Source organism: Podarcis muralis, chromosome 8 (genome assembly GCF_964188315.1).
Source record: "Podarcis muralis chromosome 8, rPodMur119.hap1.1, whole genome shotgun sequence".
NCBI lineage: Eukaryota > Metazoa > Chordata > Lepidosauria > Squamata > Lacertidae > Podarcis > Podarcis muralis.
Window position 1 is genome coordinate 14,196,196 of NC_135662.1, and position 18,508 is coordinate 14,214,703.

General features: G+C 45.1%; 1 protein-coding gene across 2 annotated transcripts in view; it reads right to left on the bottom strand.

Moving 5' to 3' along the window:
* The window catches only part of FER1L6 (fer-1 like family member 6), a 122,082-nt gene that overhangs the window by 73,702 nt on the left and 29,872 nt on the right, over positions 1-18,508 (bottom strand). For both annotated transcript variants that reach the window (XM_028736194.2, XM_028736193.2), the window contains exons 3-12: positions 16,156-16,285; positions 13,964-14,018; positions 13,734-13,865; positions 13,310-13,372; positions 11,523-11,601; positions 8,778-8,934; positions 8,012-8,198; positions 4,843-5,035; positions 3,622-3,971; positions 2,365-2,473 (exon numbers count right to left, since the gene is read on the bottom strand). In XM_028736194.2, coding sequence (XP_028592027.2) covers positions 2,365-2,473; positions 3,622-3,971; positions 4,843-5,035; positions 8,012-8,198; positions 8,778-8,934; positions 11,523-11,601; positions 13,310-13,372; positions 13,734-13,865; positions 13,964-14,018; positions 16,156-16,285 — 1,455 coding nt within the window. The remainder of the gene's footprint in view (positions 1-2,364; positions 2,474-3,621; positions 3,972-4,842; positions 5,036-8,011; positions 8,199-8,777; positions 8,935-11,522; positions 11,602-13,309; positions 13,373-13,733; positions 13,866-13,963; positions 14,019-16,155; positions 16,286-18,508) is intronic.

Below are 18,508 nucleotides of genomic sequence, written 5' to 3' on the forward strand. Positions count from 1 at the left end.
AATTCACCTCAGCAGAGTACATTAGCAACCTAGTTTCCTGGGATAGCTCAGTCAACAGAGCATAAGACTCTTAATCTGAAGGTCATGGGTTCGAGTCTCTGCATTGCAGGGGGTCAAACTAGATGACCCTTAGATACTTCCAACTCTACAATTCTATGATTCCTAACATGTGCCAAATATTGAGGATGCCTCCAGACTGTCATTATTTTGCAGGAGGGATTCAAGAGCATGCCACGAAATTTAGGTTTGCCTATTTACAGTGGATCAAAGTACTCTGTTATCCCTGCATAACAAATCCTCTTTTTAAAAGAATCGGACATCTTTGCAGTTAGGAAAGTGACAAGAAAATGCATTGAAAAGTGTGGAACGAATGGATGTTTAACAGAAAGGTGCATAAACACGATGCAAGCAAATTAGGGCAAGTACTCAATGTCGTATAATCTGCCTGCAAACAAATGGGAATAACTGCTCAGGAAAGACTGGATACAATCTAAGCTCCATGTAAGCTTTGTGCAAGCAAATCAGGAGGAAAGCTCAATAAATAGGTCATCTGGGAGGAGCCCTTTGAAATGCCCCTATTAATGAAATCATTTTTAGTTTCCTCATATTTCCCGCAGAGGTTTCACTTGAACAAGGTCCTCCAAGTTCACTTTGAATTTTGCTACTGGAATAATAAAGTGGCAAGTTTACCTTTGATGTTGGAGAACATGAATTTAAACTAATGCCTGTAGGAGGGCTTTTATCCGTCCATTATGGCTGGGATACAAAAATCAGCAAGGCAAAGTTGCTGAGTTATTTGACTGTTATGTATTCAGTGGTCTGTGTTTGCCTGAGCTTGAATCTGGAGTAAGGATTCTGAGCTCCTGTGCTCTGATTCGATACATGATGTCCAATCACAGAACATTTCAGGATTTGGGCCTCTGCCATTGGCCCTTGAACTCTGAGTTGTGATTCGCAGCTTGGAAGTTTAGACAGCCAATCACGTTGGGAGTGGGAGTGGCCCAGGCTTTCAGGAATGTATATAAGCAGTTGCTTTGCCCCTGTTTCCCAGTTATGGAGTTCAATAAAGGTTCTTGCTGTTATGGCTGTGTTGTGCCTTGTGGGAACCCACCTACACTTCAGTGACCCTCTTGCTCACAGAATTTAGTACACCGATCCGTATTCTCTACCACTGAAGATCCAACATCCTTATTCTGCTTCCGTGGCAAAAACTGGCCCAGAGCTTGAAAGAGGAGAAGCTGATGTGGTGCTAGGTTTACACCAGATCCTCTAAATTTCACCCTGGCCCACAAGTGCAGTCAGATAAATCAGTTTGATAACAACATCAGCTTGTAGATTCTCAACCATATCACCACTACCTCCTGTTTTTTTGTATGCCACTTTCCCACAAAACTGTGGCCAAAGTGGTTTACAACATATCAAGTGAACAATTTAAGCATAACCATTCAAATATAAATGTATGTATGCATGTATATGTATATATGTATATAATAAAAAGGTAAAGGTACCCCTGACCGTTAGGTCCAGTCATGGACGACTCTGGGGTTGTGTGCTCATCTCGCTCAATAGGCGGAGGTACCTGGCGTTTGTCCACAGACAGTTTTTCTGGGTCATGTGGCCAGCATGACTAAGCCGCTTCTGGCGAAACCAGAGCAGCGCACGGAAATGCCGTTTACCTTCCCGCCGGCGTGGTACCTATTTATCTACTTGCACTTTGACGTGCTTTCGAACTGCTAGGTTGGCAGGAGCAGGGACCGAGCAACGGGAGCTCACCCCGCCGTGGGGATTCGAACCGCCAACCTTTTGACCAGCAAGCCCTAGGCTCAGTGGTTTAGACCACAGTGCCACCCGCGTCCCCATGTATATAATAAACAATTATAAATAATAATATCAATAAATACATACCCAGAAAATCAACACATACAAGTTTTGCATCAACTACAAATAAATAAAGCAATCTAAAACTTAGCAGCTTAAAACTAAACAGGAGAGAGAATATTACCTGACACAGAAATAAAGGAGTAGAAATAACAACATCCACACACACCAGATAATGCATCTATTTCCAATTGTTTGGATCCAAGACTCAGCCATCCAAACAGTGTGGACACTCTCCACTCTGGCTTTCATCCAGAAGGACCTTATGGCCACTATTATCATGGGCTCTCATTCCACACAGAAGATCGTAGCTTTCCTCCTACATTCTCCCTCAAATCAGCAGGCATTCATCCAGCCTGGAGGTCATAAACCAAGTTTTTTTCGGGGGGTGGGGAGGACCTTTGGCTTTGTGGTGACTTTATAGCCCTTTCTCGAAATTAAAGATAAAAGTGGAGAAACACACAAGGAACACCCCCCCCCACTTACCAACAGACACCTCAAAGCTTATTGGTTTATCTCCAACCTTCCTATCGATCATCGTAGCTTCAAAAAAGGCCCCAAAGAGAAGGAATTCCTCAAACTGCTCCTCATGGATCTGGTAGCAGGTCGAAAGAAAGAAAGAAAGAAAGAAAGAAAGAAAGAAAGAAAGAAAGAAAGAGCAGTGGGCAGAAAAAAGAACAAATTTGATTTATTGCACATACAGCTCTCTGTGAGGGTGAGCATTGGCTCAAATAAAGAGGAACTTAGAAGAGCTGTCTCCATTTTAGTCTTGCGTCATGTCAAATTTCTGAGCAGGTTTAATCTGATGCTGTCTTGAATCAACAGCCCACTCCGATGGCTGAATTTGTGTTAACCGTAAGAAAACCATGATATCCATGGTAACTTCTGGCTGGTTCAGATTGTGGCTGTCAGCTTTTGCTATGCACTCCTTGCACAACATGTCCTCAACCAGAGGCCTCTGGCCTTTTAAGAAATAATGCACTCTGGGAATTTGTGTTTCATGTGAATGCTGCAAACTGTGAAAGATCCTCTGATTCCTTATAGGGTCAGCAAACATTTTCAGCAGGGGGCTAGTCCACTGTCCCTCAGACCTTGTGGGGGGCTGGACTATATTTTGAAGGAAAAAAATGATGCAAGAGCACCATGAGCCCCAGTGGCTGCTTACCTGTGTCTTGCAAGCCGCAGGGGCTGGCGGTGGTGGCCAGACAATGAGCGGCGCACAAAAGGACTCCGGAGATGGGCTGCTTAAAATGGCGGCCACTCAAGCGCTGCTGCTGCTGGCACCAACAAAGCCCAGCCCCCTTCCTCCTCTAGGCAGGGCGGGGAGAAGCCAGGAGGAGGCACCGGCACCGTGTGAGGGAGAGGGAGGGAGAGGGAGGGAGAGGGAAAGAACATGCGCACACTGGTGATCCACGCAGTGATTCCCGGACTGTCCGCGGGCCGGATCCAGAAGGCAATTGGGCCTGATCTGGCCCATAGACCTTAGTTTGCCTATCCATGCTTTATAGAGCTACACAGGCCAGGGATCTGTGGGGTGAGGGAGAAGCTGTGGTTCCTAAACCAGACAGGCCGTAGGCAAGGTGGGGAACCATAGTTCTACAGATGTTGTGGACTACCATAATCCCAAGCCCTTGGCCATGCTGGCTGGGTCCGATGGAAGTTAGAGTCCCATAACATATGGAGGACCACAGCCTTGTAAATGAGATCCACTTTTCAAATTGAGCACCTTTTAAGAAAATTTACCTCAGGCAGTACATCAAAAGGCTCCACCTCCACATCTGTTGAGTTTGTTTTATCCGAAGGGGAAGGTTTTCCATCTTCAGCTCCTTTGTCTTTGTCTTTTCCTGATCCTTTTGAGCCTTTGGAGTCTTTGTCCTTGGAAGGTAGCTTTATTTCCTTGATCATCTTTGAAAACTTTGATTCGTGGGCTCCCCCGGAGAGGATCTCCACTGCCAGCTCGATCAAGAGCCGTCCCCTGAAAGAGACACCTTCGCCGTAACCTTCATTGAGCTCTTGGTGGTCATCCATTAGGGTGTGGTTCCTGGGGGAACCGTAAAGATTGATCCAAGCAGGCCCAAAAGTAGGCAAGAACCCTGAAGAAGACATATATGCAACAATCGTCAAAGCAATGTCAAAGAAACGTCAAAGGCAGCGATCTGTATACCAGCTGCTCAAAGAGACAAATTGCTGCACTTACTCACTACTAAAATTACACATGGAGATTTAACTCTTCAATAGTCGGTGTCAAATGCGCCCCAATAGTGTCAAAAAGAATAATAAAAAAATTATGCAAGGTTTTTTGTTTTGTTCTTTACAACTCCATATCCCAGAGATTCCTCAAACAAAATGTGATTTGGTTTTATTATTATTATTATTTATTAGCGTTTATAAAGAGAAATAAAAAACTTCTTTTTTATTTGGTTCAAACTAAAACATTAATCCAGAGGCAAAAAAGAGAAAGAGAAGAGGGGAGAGAGGGGGGGGAGGGAGGAAGAGATAAAGAAAAATAAATAGAAAAGAAATTAAAAGAAATAAGTAGAGAAAGTTAAGAAGCTGTGCATAAACATTATTCACTTCATCCACACCAGTGTAACACCCAATAAAGCCACTTTCTATAAACGATTTATCTTCAGCCCTCAAATCCAAATGTCATTATTTCACAAAATGTGATTTGAATTGCCACGTGCTGTTACAAGCCCTCCATCCTAACTTTGGTGAAAACAGGATGTGTTTATTCTCCAAACCACCTCCTGAAACAATGAAATGATATAAAGAAGGGTTGGCCTTCAGAAGCTGGCTCTTTCTGAAAGGCTTTACTGCCCTTCCAAAGATGCTCAGACTTGGGTTCTGCTCATCCTAAAGGGCAAGAGAGAGAGAGAGAGGACCAGAAATGCCTTTATAACACAGACATTTTAAACAGTCCAGAGTTGCCTTTCTAAAACTGATCCATGCATAGTTCTTCACCTTTATCTCCATCCTGTTCATTCGAGATCTTCTTCAGGTCTATGAAGTGGGTGGCTAAGGCTACATCATTCATGCTCCCTTCATCCCACACCTGGATTTTGACCCTTCGGCAAAGAGGGGGGAACATCTCCTTAAAGACAACCTGCTCGTGCCACACGGGATCAGCGCAGTTCTTCTGCACCGTAGTTCGACCCTAAAATGAAAAGTTGTAGGTTAGTTGTGGGATCGACAGGGCTAATGCACACAAAATCACCTTCAGACATTACTGGGGGGAAGCACTATTCTTCTGATATGATCGCCATGTTCAAATATATAAAAGGATGTCATATAGAGGAGGGAGAAAGGTTGTTTTCTGCTGCTCCAGAGAAGCAGACACGGAGCAATGGATCCAAACTACAAGAAAGAAGATTCCACCTAAACATTAGGAAGAACTTCCTGACAGTAAGAGCTGTTCGACAGTGGAATTTGCTGCCAAGGAGTGTGGTGGAGTCTCCTTCTTTGGAGGTCTTTAAGCAGAGGCTTGACAACCATATGTCAGGAGTGCTCTGATGGTGTTCCCTGCTTGGCAGGGGGTTGGACTCGATGGCCCTTGTGGTCTATTCCAACTCTATGATTCTATGTTCCTGTGCATGTTAGTGCTAAGGATTGCAGAATTGGAGCAATTCTCACATGCTAGTAGTGTCTGCTTGCATAGCTATTATCATGCGATCACCTTACCCCTCTAATGCGCCCCCTCGACCACTTCAGTCAGTGGAACTGGCACTGCTACAAGTGCCACATGACACCCGTTTTGCATTTGTGAGAGCTCTGTCTTGTGATGTGGCAGCGCCTGTACAGTACTCTGCAATGGCCTGCCTGTTGACATTAAAGGTAAAGGTACCCCTGACCATTAGGTCCAGTCGCGGACGACTCTGGGGTTGTGGCGCTCATCTCGCTCTATAGGCTGAGGGAGCCAGCATTTGTCTGCAGACAGCTTCTGCGTCATGTCGCCAGTATGACTAAACCACTTCTGGTGCAACCAGAGCAGCGCACGGAAATGTCCTTTACCTTCCCGCCGGAGGGGTACCTATTTATCTACTTGCACTTGACATGCTTTCGAACTGCTAGGTGGGCAGGAGCAGGGACCGAACAATGGGAGCTCACCCCATCACGGGGATTCCAACTGCCAACCTTCTGATTGGCAAGCACTAAATAATAATAATAATAATAATAATAATAATAATAATAATAATAATAATAATAATAATTTATTTATACACCGCCCATCTGGCTGGGTTTCCCTAGCCACTCTGGGTGGCTTCCAACAAAACACTAAAATACAATAACTTATTAAACATTAAAAGCTTCCCTAAACAGGGCTGCCTTTAGATGTCTTCTAAAAGTTTGGTAGTTATTTTTCTCTTTGACATCTGGTGGGAGGGCGTTCCACAGTGCGGGTGCCACTACCAAGAAGGCCCTCTGTCTGGTTCCCTGTAACTTTGTTGGAGGGGGATTTCCAGCCGGTGGCAGAGGACAGAGTGACTCCAGGAGACATAGGTGTAAAAAACCAAACTAAAACGAAGACTTTATTACTAAGCAAATAAACACAAACTCTGGTGGATGTTATTCCTGCAGGCAAGCAACAAAACTCAGCCTTTTTCCTTTATAGCAACGGTCACCTGCAGCCAATTAATCCCAGAAACTTCTTAAAGGTATACACACATGTTTCTGTGCCGAATGTCCTCTAACAAACTTGGCTTCTTGCAGCACGGGAACCACCAGAAGACTCTCGGCGCTGGACCTCAGTGTCCTGGCAGAACGATGGAGGCTCTGTGGTTTAGACCACAGCACCACCCGCGTCCCTCTGTTGACATTAGGAAGCACTTTTGTTGCTACTCTATTCAGCACCCATGAAAAGCATGGGCTGCCTGCTTGAAGCAATGGAGAGGGGACAACCAAGCATTTGTCTTGACAGAATGCACATTTCTTGTGCAAGCTGTGAAGAACGGGAGGGCAGCCAGCGGTGGAGGGGTTTTTCCGCCATGGGTGAAGATCCTGTTGCAAAAGGGAAGGTGGGTGAAGAACCAGCTGGGTGGATATGGCACAGAAGCAGAGGCTGGCCAAGCATTTTTCAAAGGAACCTTCAGAGCAGTTTGACAGTGGAACAGATTGTCTAGGGGACTGATGAGCTCTCCTTCGCTGGAGGTGTTTTAAACAGAGGATGGGCAGCCATCTGTCAGGGTTGCTGTAGTTGCAAGATTCCTGGACGAGATGACCTTCAAGATCCCTTCCAACTCTGACATTCCATGTTCCCATTATTAAATTACTTGATGGGTGCATGACTCCTGGCCTGGAGTGTCTCCAGATTGTCAGTATTCTGCATGGTGGATTCAAGGTCACACTGAATCCTAAGGTTTATCTATGTAAGGGGATCAAAGTGCTCTGACACCCTAGCACAACAAATCCACCTTTGGTCTTCAGTGTTCAATGCTAGCAAAATACATTTTGGTGTCATAAAACTGATTGCCAGCTAAGTGCACTGATGTCATACCAATGTCACATACTGTACCATGCAAACACAATAAAAACAAAAGGGATTAAATATTGCAAGGAATCCCAATCCAATCTGGATTATGTTCCAGCCCTCTTTGTTGCAAACTCTGATTGGTTGGTGTTGACCTTTAAAGTCCTAAAAGGCTTTAAGGAGCATCTCCATGCCCATCGTTCAGCTTGGACACTGAGTTCTGAGGGACCTCTGGTGGTTCCCTCACTGTGAGAAGTGAAGTTACAGGGAACCAGGCAGGGAAGTTACAGGGAACACTCCCTTCCCCCCACCCGTCAGATGTCAAACAGATAAACAACTACATAACTTTTAGAAGACATCTGAAAGCAATCTTGTATTGGGAGGTTCTTGATGTTTGATGTTTTTCGTGTTTTTATTACGTTGGAAGCTGCCCAGAGTTGGAAGCTGACTAGGTTGCCTGACTAGGGCAACCTAGTCAGATGGGCGGGTTATAAGTAGATGATGATGATGATGATGATGATGATGATGATGATGATGATGTTTTATACCACTTTAATGGTTACAGCATCTGTCAAAGAATCCTGATAGCTGTTGCCTGGTGACAAGTCAGCTAATCAACCAACCAACACGAAAAGGTTGCATTTGTGATCACGTTGACCCACTTACCATTAGACCTGCAAATGTGACCACCACAAATGGATCCACAAGGTCCTTGCTGTCGCCCATGAAGGCTTTTGTTACGTTGGCCATGATGCTTGAGTTCATTTTGGGAAGCCCTTCAGCTTTGTAGATTCTCACGTAAAATCTGGCCCAAGGCCTTTCTGATGGAAATCCTTTGGGAATCAAGAGGTTCCTGCAGAAAATGAAAAAAAGACCAGTTCTCTGAAGAAAGCTAAGTGATATTTTTTTAGAAAAAAAAGAAATGTTTGCTCAGACTTAGGAACAAACTAGACAAGATACTGTTCATGCAATAAGTAATTAATTTATTAATTTAAAAAAGCAAGTATAGAAGGGGCTGATCCAGATTAGGACTCTGGGAGTGGAGAAGGAAGGCTTTGCCATCCCCATCCCCATTGCAGTCCTGATCCTAATGGGGGGCATGCCTGCTATTTACCTTTTAAAGGTCATTTATGCAATTGCTAATTTCATTTCAATTTCATTCATACACTTCCATTCTGCAAAAGCACCCAAGGTGGTTTACATTTAAAAACCACAGTTGCCAGGGTCCCCCAGGGAGAAAGAATGACCGTAGCCAGTTCATTTTTACCATATAAATAACTCCCCTGCAGCAGGGAGGATTTGCCACTTTTGCCCAGGACTAAGTAAGATACCAGTCAAGAGAAGCCATTCCGCAGGCTTTTGCATTGCAACTGCCATCTATATATGTCAGAGTCAGAATGCCGGCAAGATCGTAATTAAGTTGTGGCCGTACTTCTCTATCTGCTCTTCTGCATCACTTGCTTTCTGAGTGGCTTGCAGCGTGTCTCCTTTCCCTGCCACGCTGATGTCGCACTTCAGATATCCTTTGGTTCCTGTCCTGATGTCCGCAGGGTCTGTGAGGACAGCCCACTTGTCACAAAACTGATGACCTGGAAATGAAACATACAAGCATGAATGGTCCACAGGAGAGCTTCTGAAATCATTGTCTCTTGGGGAAGGGGTGGGGGGAGACATGTGCATTAGCAGCCAGCAAATCACCAGCAATAACTATTCTTTCCGCTCCGTGAACAAAATTGGCAACACTCTGGAAAGTAAATGTATTTCATTTATTCAAAGTGTTCTTAACCTGCCTGTCAAGGTTCTGTTTTGCTTTGGGGTTTTTTAAAAAAACATTGTGACTTCTTAGCAGCACATCAAACGAGCAAATGGAGAATAAACCCTTATCGAGACCCATCAGGTACTGGTGAAGCAAAAGTTTTCGGAAAGGCCATAGCTTAGTGGTAGAGAATCTGCTTTGCATGCAGAAGGTTCAAACGCCATCTTCTTCAGGCAGAAGCTGTGGTGCCCTCCATGGTGGAGTGTCAGGGATTGGCTGGACGAGGAAGAGTGGTGGGAGCCGCCTGACCTAGAGACACCCCCCCCCAAGGAGGGCACAGAAGACGATGACTTAGATCAGGGGTCCCCAAACTAAGGCCCACGGGCCAGATAAGGCCTGAGGGACTCATTTGTCCAGCCTGCAGCGACCCCCACTGCCCGCTGACGCCGCCTGCTCTTACCCGCGCTGCGCAGCTGCCAGCTTTTGGGTTGGAGGAGCACCAGAAATAGCTTGTGCACAGGCGCAAGCATTATTTGTGCATGTGCAAGCGTTATTTCTGGTGCACATCCAGGTCGGAGGAGGCCCGTGCACATGCACACAACTTATTTCCAGTGCTCCTCTGACCCAGAAGTGCGCCAGAAATAGCGTGTGCGCACGCAGATGTGCACGCGCTCCCCCGCCCTCTGGCCGCGCACTGGCCCAAGGCACGGTAAGTTTGCTGACCCCTGACTTAGATCCTGGACCCTGGTGATGGGACACTGAAGAGCAGTCTGGGGAAAGGACAAGCTGGGAGGTGCTAGAAGCAGGGGGTTTGAGTGGTCAAGAGGGGTCAAGAGAAGGAGGGTTAGAGGCTGAGAGTCACAGTGTGAGCGCAGACTCAGAAAGAGAGAAGTCAGAGGTTGGTCCTGATACAAAGCAGAAGAACAGTCGCAGTCCTGGTGGCTCGCCTCCCCCTCTGGCTCCCCAGTCGAGGAGAGTCCTGGACATTGCTGAGCAATGGGCCAAACAGGCCCAGAGGAGGAGCCTCCAGCAGCCCCGCCCCTTCGACACAGCCTTCATCTGCTTGGGAGGGATCCAGAGTCAAAGGCTGGCAGAAGGGGAAGTGGTCATTTTCAGCAATGGCTCAGCTGGATTCAGGTGAACCAGAGGACTCTGCTGTGTTGTTATTTTCCGTTAATGGAAAGCACATTCTGTGCCTCCCATCCTTTCCTGCCCTGTGGATGAACTGGGCTCACTTGACAGCCCCTTGACATGGAGATAAGCATATCAACAACAATAATGGTCAGCAGAGAGGGGCAGATGTACACTGCATGCCTATTGGCTGTGCAGTTGCTGTCACTTACCAGGAGGAAGGTGGTGGGGGCATCGTCCCTGTGCAGGTGCACCAGCATAAGCATTTTGCTGGCTCAACCAATACACCTGAACAGCACCAACATCCCTGCTGCATCACTCTCCCGTGAGTGGCAGTGACTCCACCGCTGGGAGGTCAGGTGTGTGGTGACTCCCCCTTCCTGCCAACCACTAATGGAAGAGACACCTATTGGCTAGGCTCCTTCAACAGGTATGTGTCCATGAATCATCCAAAGACTGATACAGTGGTACCTCAGATTACAGACGCTTCAGGTTACAGATTCCGCTAACCCAGAAATAGTACCTCGGGTTAAGAACTTTGCTTCAGGATGAGAACAGAAATCACGCTGTGGGGCGGGGGGCAGCAGCCGGAGGCCCCATTAGCTAAAGTGGTACCTCAGGTTAAGAACAGTTTCAGGTTAAGAACGGACCTCTGGAACGAATTAAGTTCTTAACCCGAGGTACCACTGTATACTGAATTATTTGGAATTTCTATCATTGGAGAGCCCTACAGCAAAGATTTTACATAGTCTAAATAAAGTAAAAAAAATTTTAAAAATGTCCAGTAGCACCTTAAAGACCAACTAAGTTTGTTCTGGGTATTTTTTTATTCATTTCGACTGCGTCAGACCAACATGGCTACCTACCTGAATCTTACATATAGCGGACGCTCGGGTTGCGAACGTGCGGGATGCACGTTCGCAACCTGCAGCGGCGCATCTGCACACGGGCAGGTTGAGATTCGGTGCTTCTGCCATGTGCAAAGTGCAATTTAGTGCTTCTGCGCATGCGCGGCCGCCGAAACCTGGAAGTAACTTGTTTCGGTACTTCCAGGTTTCGGCGGGTCCGTAACCCGAAAAAACACAACCTGAAGCATCTGTAGCCCAAGGTATGACTGTAGTCTGTTTGCCATGAGCAACCCATAGTCCAATTTTTGTTTCCCGCCCCCCCCCCCCATGGCAAACCATACGCTCAGAGATTCTGTGAATCAGCCTTGAGATACAACTGGAAACAAGATCACTAATTAACAAAAGAAGGGCCAAGTTGAAACTGCGAAACTGCGTATCTTACCTGGCTCATTGTAAACGGTCCCCAGATCTACTTTAAAGGAGCCGATCAATATGCTCCCTATCAGCTTGTTATGCATAACCTGTTGGAGGAAGATGCATGAAGGATTACATGCTTGGTGCATGAAGCATTTACAGAACAGAGATCAAATATTATTCATGTCGATAATGGAAGGAGCCTAGCATTTTTAATACTAGGCAGTGAAAACCTTGTATGTTGTAACTAATTCCTGGCTCTGGTTCTTTGTCATACTCTAGCACAGAGTATCTCAAACTTGGGTCTCCAGCTGTTTTTGGACTACAATTCCCATCACCCCTGACCACTGGTCCTGCTAGCTAGGGATGATGGGAGTTGTAGTCCAACAACAGCTGGAGAGCCAGGTTTGGGAAACCCTGCTCTCGCATGACCAAGAAAGGGTGCAATTCAACCCACCTCACCCTGTCCCTCTTCATAGAATCATAGAGTTGGAACAGACCACAAGGGCCATCGAGTCCAACTCCCTGCCAAGCAGGAAACACCATCAGAGCACTCCTGACATATGGTTGTCAAGCCTCTGCTTAAAGACCTCCAAAGAAGGAGACTCCACCACACTCCTTGGCAGCAAATTCCACTGTCGAACAGCTCTTACTGTCAGGAAGTTCCTCCTAATGTTTAGGTGGAATCTTCTTTCTTGTAGTTTGGATCCATTGCTCCGTGTCCGCTTCTCTGGAGCAGCAGAAAACAACCTTTCTCCCTCCTCTATATGACATCCTTTTATATATTTGAACATGGCTATCATATCACCCCTTAACCTCCTCTTCCCACATTGAACGTAAGAATGGCACAATGGGTCAGTGAATCTGGCTGTTAACCAGGGACAGCTGTGGGCAGAATTCCTGCATCGCAGGGGTGGGCTAGATGACCCTCAGGGTCCCTTCCAACTCTACATTTCTGTGATCGGAAGAGCCTGCTAATCAAGCTAATGGCCCATCTAGACCAGAGTCATTTTCTTATAGTGGGAAACCCACAAGAAGGACCTGAGCAGAAGAGTACTCTCTGTTCTTGTGACTTCCAGCAACTGGTATTCAGAAGCATTGCTAACCCTCACTAATGCAAATATATATATATATTTTTAAAATCACAAATTTGATTTGAAGATGAATAAAGATTTCTGCCAAGCATTCTGCAATTTGTTACCACCGAGTGCCTATTTGTCTCATTCTTTCCATTTTATTCCATTGACACATTTGATTTGCAAAGCAATACAGCACGGTAACTAAAATGAATATTTGATTATCACCACAGTGAGTGTTATTATCCATTCAGCAAGTTAATGTGTCCTCTCAGTGCCCCACTCCCTTGCAGCAATCAAGAATCAGATCCTCAACCAAGACAAATCCCCGAGTCTCAGCAAAGGAGACATGGTTTTTACATTAGCTGAGAATCTGACATACTTCCTTATAGTCTGAGTTCTGTTGAGTTTTACAGCCTGGCCTTAAATGCTGCGTTAAGGGTACCATGCAAAATGCAAGAACCAAGAACCAAGAAGCAGAAAACAAACTTGGTAATTTAATAGATGATTGCAATTACTGTTTACCTCCAAGACGAAAAGGCAATGTTAAAAATGCATGAGCAAAACTATCCGTATAAAAATGGTCAAAACAGTTTTCTGTTTGTCCAACTACAAGTCTCCCCTCTCTTTTATATAATTGAGAAATCTGATCTCATCACTTCTTTGGTCATCGTTCTCCACGCTTCCTGGTTCAGAAAAACAAATTAGTTTCTGGCCAACTAAAATTGTATATACTCACCGAGATCTTGATAATTTTGTCGAAGAGATGTACTTGGGGTCCAATGAAGTCAAACACAAAATACTGTGGGAAGAAAAACACACAGAATTTCAAGTTAATATATATTACATCTCTCTCTCACACACAGAATTCTCAGCCACTCTCAAATTATGGTCCTTGGGATTCTTTATGGAAGACCATAAAGCAGGGGGCAGAGTTGGCTTTGACTTTATTTATTCATTTACGGACACAAAACCAAGCCAGTTCTTGGCACTTTAGGGTGGCCAACGTGGTGCCCTCTGCATGTTTTTGAACTTCAGCTTCCATCAGCCTCATCCAACATGGCCGGTGCTCAGGGATGATGGGAACTGGGAGTTCAACCGCATCCAGAAGGCACTGCAATGACTACCCCTCAGAGTATTGTGTGATAGAGAAAAGTGCATACTTCATTGTAAAACGGTGAATTGGTTCCTTCTTTGACGGTTGTCTGCTTCTTTTCATCGCCAATTTCAATAATCACCACGGGATCTATGTTCTCACCGACGAGTTGGCGGGCTTCAATGATGGTTATGGCAATCTGTGAGGGTGAAATGAAGCAATATGCTTGTAGCTTCCTACTGAGGGAGTCTTCAGTCGTTTGTTATAGGAATGGAGAACCTCCCTGCCCCAATTTACCTGATAATTCTGTGATTTCACCTCGCCTTCATGGACCTTTGACTCCACCTTCGCTCTGTTTCCATTTCAGAACACAAGGACATGCGTCAGCCTTTAAGATGTTGTGCCTTTCCCATCTTTTAACAACTAGAATGTGATTCAGCTTAGCACCTATACAGTTATGAGTTATAGTTAAAGGCAGGGATAGAGAAGGATTTAATCTAGAAATCCCCTCTATACAAGATTGGATCCAAAAGCTGACAGAATATGCCAAATTAGATGGCCTATCAGAAAAAATAAAGAATAAATCAAAACAGGAATTTGTTTCAAAATGGGAAAGAATATTTGAAAAATAAATATAGTAGTTTAAATTCTGTTGCAGCATTCTAGAAACTTCAGTAATAGTTGCAAGGTAGATATAAGAAATTAGATATATTAAGAAAAAGTTTAATTATGATAAAAGTGTGTATTGGCAATAAGTAATAGGGAATGGAAATATGGAATAGACGGGAGGTTGGGTCTTTAGTGTTAAGACCAATACATGTTTTAGTGTTTGTTAAGAAAAGTATATGGCTATGGTCATTCCTGCGTGTAATTTGGTATTTGTGTTTTTTCTTTTTTCTTGCTATATCAATAAATTTAAAAAAAAATTAAAAAGAGAGAGAGAAGGATTTCATCTGGTTCGCATTTTTAAGCTAAATTGCATCTCCCAGATTAATATACAGATTGGGACACCATAATCAATTAGATTTTGCATTTATATGAATTCCGTGGTACAGAGCTCAACACCAAAATGCCTAGATTGGGGTTTCCCAATCTTGGGTTTACAGCTCCTATTAAACTACAACTCTCATCATCCATAGCTAGCAGGGCCAGCGGCCAAGAATGGTGGGAATTGTAGTCCAAAAACAACTGGAGACCCAAACCCTGGCCTAGATAGATCATTGGTGGCCCCTACAAACTAGTGTGAAAATTGAGGTCATGATGGCCGAAAAACAGAAATGCAACATTTCGTAAGTGACCCTCAGAACCAGCTACTGTGTGAAGACATGGCGGGCCTCAGCTCAACTACCAGCTAAGACCAGTCAGCAAGCTTGACAGACAACCCAGAATTTTGGACAGAAACCAAGTATTGTCAGCTGGCCTGGTCTACCCTATCTTTCTTAAGAAGCTTCCTTGCTGGTCCAGCTGATCTCCCTACAGTTGCTGTAAAACTCTATGGTTGGTGGTGTGCTGAATCTTGGCTGACAGGGATTATTACCATATGTGGAATATCACCTACATGATAGGGATGGAGAGAGATTTGATTGAGTTTGCATTTAAAGACAAATCTATCTAGTTTTCTAAAAACATGTTACAAAACAAAACACAGCCATTCCTTGAAATCTGAATTTTGCAATGCAGTTCTCCTGCCAAGTCATGTGTACAAAAATGCATATACTTGGGTAAAACACGTGATATCAGAAACACGTGAGATTAGGGAGAAACACGTGATATTAGGGAGAATTGCTTTGCAACAATGTGCACAATAGGGGACATTGCATTAAAAAATGTGTGTGTTAGGAGAAATTTGCAGTAAGATTCTGGTGAGTTTTCACAAGGACTTTTAAAAAACAAATAAATCACAAACTGATATTGAAATGTGGAGTACAACCAAGCCTCTTTGGGATTTTGGGGTTAGCTCAACGAAAAAAAGGAAATATTAGGCATGTACAGGGGCCTGTTTGCTTGCTACCCAGATGGTTTTATTTCTTCACTTTATATCACTGTCAGAGAAACATCACTCCATTTACTCTGCAGCTTTCGCTATAAAATAGATTTTGAAGTCTGGTCCAATTTCCACTGGAGTCAGCAGCTGCCCTTATTCTGACAACAACGAAGTCTACATCCAAGACCATTGATCTCTTTGTTTCTATGAAAGGCTGTGACAATTACTGTCCATTCTCCACGCCATGTTTGTTGACAGGGCCTATTCCTGGTTCTCCTCCCATCATTCTCTCCTACCCCAGACTTCCATCTAGTGACAGTTCTGTCTCATGGCGACAACATTTTGCTGACAAGGACATCCCATTAGACTGTGTATAAGCACAATGACCAAGAGATAAGCTATTTGAGCACACTGGCGTTTTGTCATTGACCGTGTCAACAGCAGCAGTGCCTTCCTCAAGGGCAGAGGGACTGGGCGGCCATTTTGTGACCCTGCAGCACAATACCTCTTCTGCGGAGGCCCTGAGGCACCAAAGCTACTGGTGGAGGCTGAGTCGTCATACATATTTTCGCCCTCTTCCCCATCTTGACCTGTAAGGAACTCCTGATGTAGGCTATCGGTGTCATCAGGCTCACCTAGGAAAGAAAGAAAGAAAGAAAGAAAGAAAGAAAGAAAGAAAGAAAGAAAGAAAGAAAGAGTGATTCACCTGTAAATATAGACTCAACAAAACAGATCTGCTAGTCCAAGGAGTTTCAGCTGTGCTGCTATGGACTTTCCCACTGCATACCCCATAAATCTGCAAGTGGGTTGGGGAAAACCCAGGAACAGATTTAGAGGGTGTGTGGGATGTGCGTAGAAAGAAGAGAGGATGAGCAGCTAAAACTTCTTGCGCTAGTACAACTGTTTCATTGGATACAGACTTAGAGATTATAATAATAATAATAATTTATTATTTATACCCCGCCCATCTGGCTGAGTTTCCCCAGGCACCCTGGGCGGCTTCCAATCGAGTGTTAAAAACAATACAGCATTAAACATTAAAAACTTCCCTAAACAGGGCTGCCTTCAGATGTCTTCTAAAAGTCTGGTAGTTGTTCTTCTCTTTGACATCTGGTGGGAGGGCGTTCCACAGGGCGGGTGCCACTACCAAGAAGGCCCTCTGTCTGGTTCCCTGTAACTTGGCTTCTCGCAATGAGGGAACCGCCAGAAGGCCCTCGGCGCTGGACCTCAGTGTCCAGGCTGAACGATGGGGGTGGAGACGCTCCTTCAGGTATACAGGATGAAGGCCATTTCAATTTAGTCGCTTGCCAGTAGGGATACACAGCCCCTGCTTGTTGCTGTTCAGATCCCACATTTCTCAGCCAGTCCTTGTGCACCATCGCATGTCTATCAACTGCCCTGGAAAAACCCGGACATCCTGTCCCGTCCCCCCCCCCACGAGAGCATGGCGGCCATTTTGGGTGGCCTTGCTCTTGTGCGATTTCAGGTCAAGATCTTGCCCCAAAAAACATTTTTTGAGGGGTCCACAATCTTGCGTGGCACACCAAAACACATATTTTTGGGTACCATGCCCGAAAAAGCGCCTTTTCCACGTCTGCGATCTCGCACAGGTCATGTGTCTGTCTTGCATGGGATTTCAGACCCGGAAGATGGTGTCCTGGATTTGGGCCTCACTGTGTTGGAGGGTATGCCATCAATAACAGCCCTATGACCTGAAGCTCTGAACATCCAACAGGTGCTAGATGTTTTATGAACTTCAGATCCATACAGACAGTAGCGGCCAATGTGGTGAAACAGGTGGCATCCTGAAACAGGTGTCACGGCTGCTTACCAGGATGGGTAGAATGGTGGCAAGGTTAGTGCTCCACAAGGAAACACCAGCAGAGCCAATTAAGACTTTTCTGCCACCTTGCCAACAAAGGTCCATATAGTTAAAGCTATGGTTTTCCCAGTACAGTGGTGCCTCACAAGACGAAATTAATTCGTTCTGCGAGTTTTTTCGTCTTGCGATTTTTTTCGTCTTGCGAAGCACGGTGTCGGGAAAGTTTTGGAAAAGCTTCAAAAATCACCAAAGTCTTCAAAAACCTCAAAAAAGGCTACCACACCGCGTTCTATGAGTTGCTCCTCGAAGTCAAGTCGCAACTGTATTAACGGTGCTAAGAAAAAGGAAACAAACTTGCAAGACGTTTCCGTCTTGCGAAGCAAGCCCATAGGGGAAATCGTCTTGCAAAGCAGCTCAAAAAACAAAAAACCCTTTCGTCTAGCGAGTTTTTTGTCTTGAGAGGCATTCGTCTTGCGAGGTACCACTGTAGTGATGTATGGAAGTGAGAGCTGGACCATAAAGAAGGCTGATCGCCAAAGAATTGATGCTTTTGAATTATGGCACTTTAGGAGACTCTTGAGAGTCCCATGGACTGCAAGAAGATCAAACCAATCCATTCCTAAGGAAATCAGCCCTGAGTGCTCACTGGAAGGACAGATCCTGAAGCTGAGGCTCCAATACTTTGGCCACCTCATGAGAAGAGAAGACTCCCTGGAAAAGACCCTGATGTTGGGAGAAGGGGACAACAGAGGATGAGATGGTTGGGCATTGTTCTCGAAGCTACCAGCATGAGTTTGACCAAACTGCGGGAGGCAGTGGATGACAGGAGTGCCTGGCGTGCTTTGGTCCATGGGGTCACGAAGAGTCGGACACGACTAAATGACTCAACAACAACAACAACAACAACAACAACTGGTGTATTTGCGTAGTCTTGACCTCACACCATGATCCCCCAGGTTGCAGATGTGGAGAAACGGAGGCTGAGAGGGCACAGCTTGCCTAGTGAGTTCACAATTGGGGTGTGACTCTGCTGCAG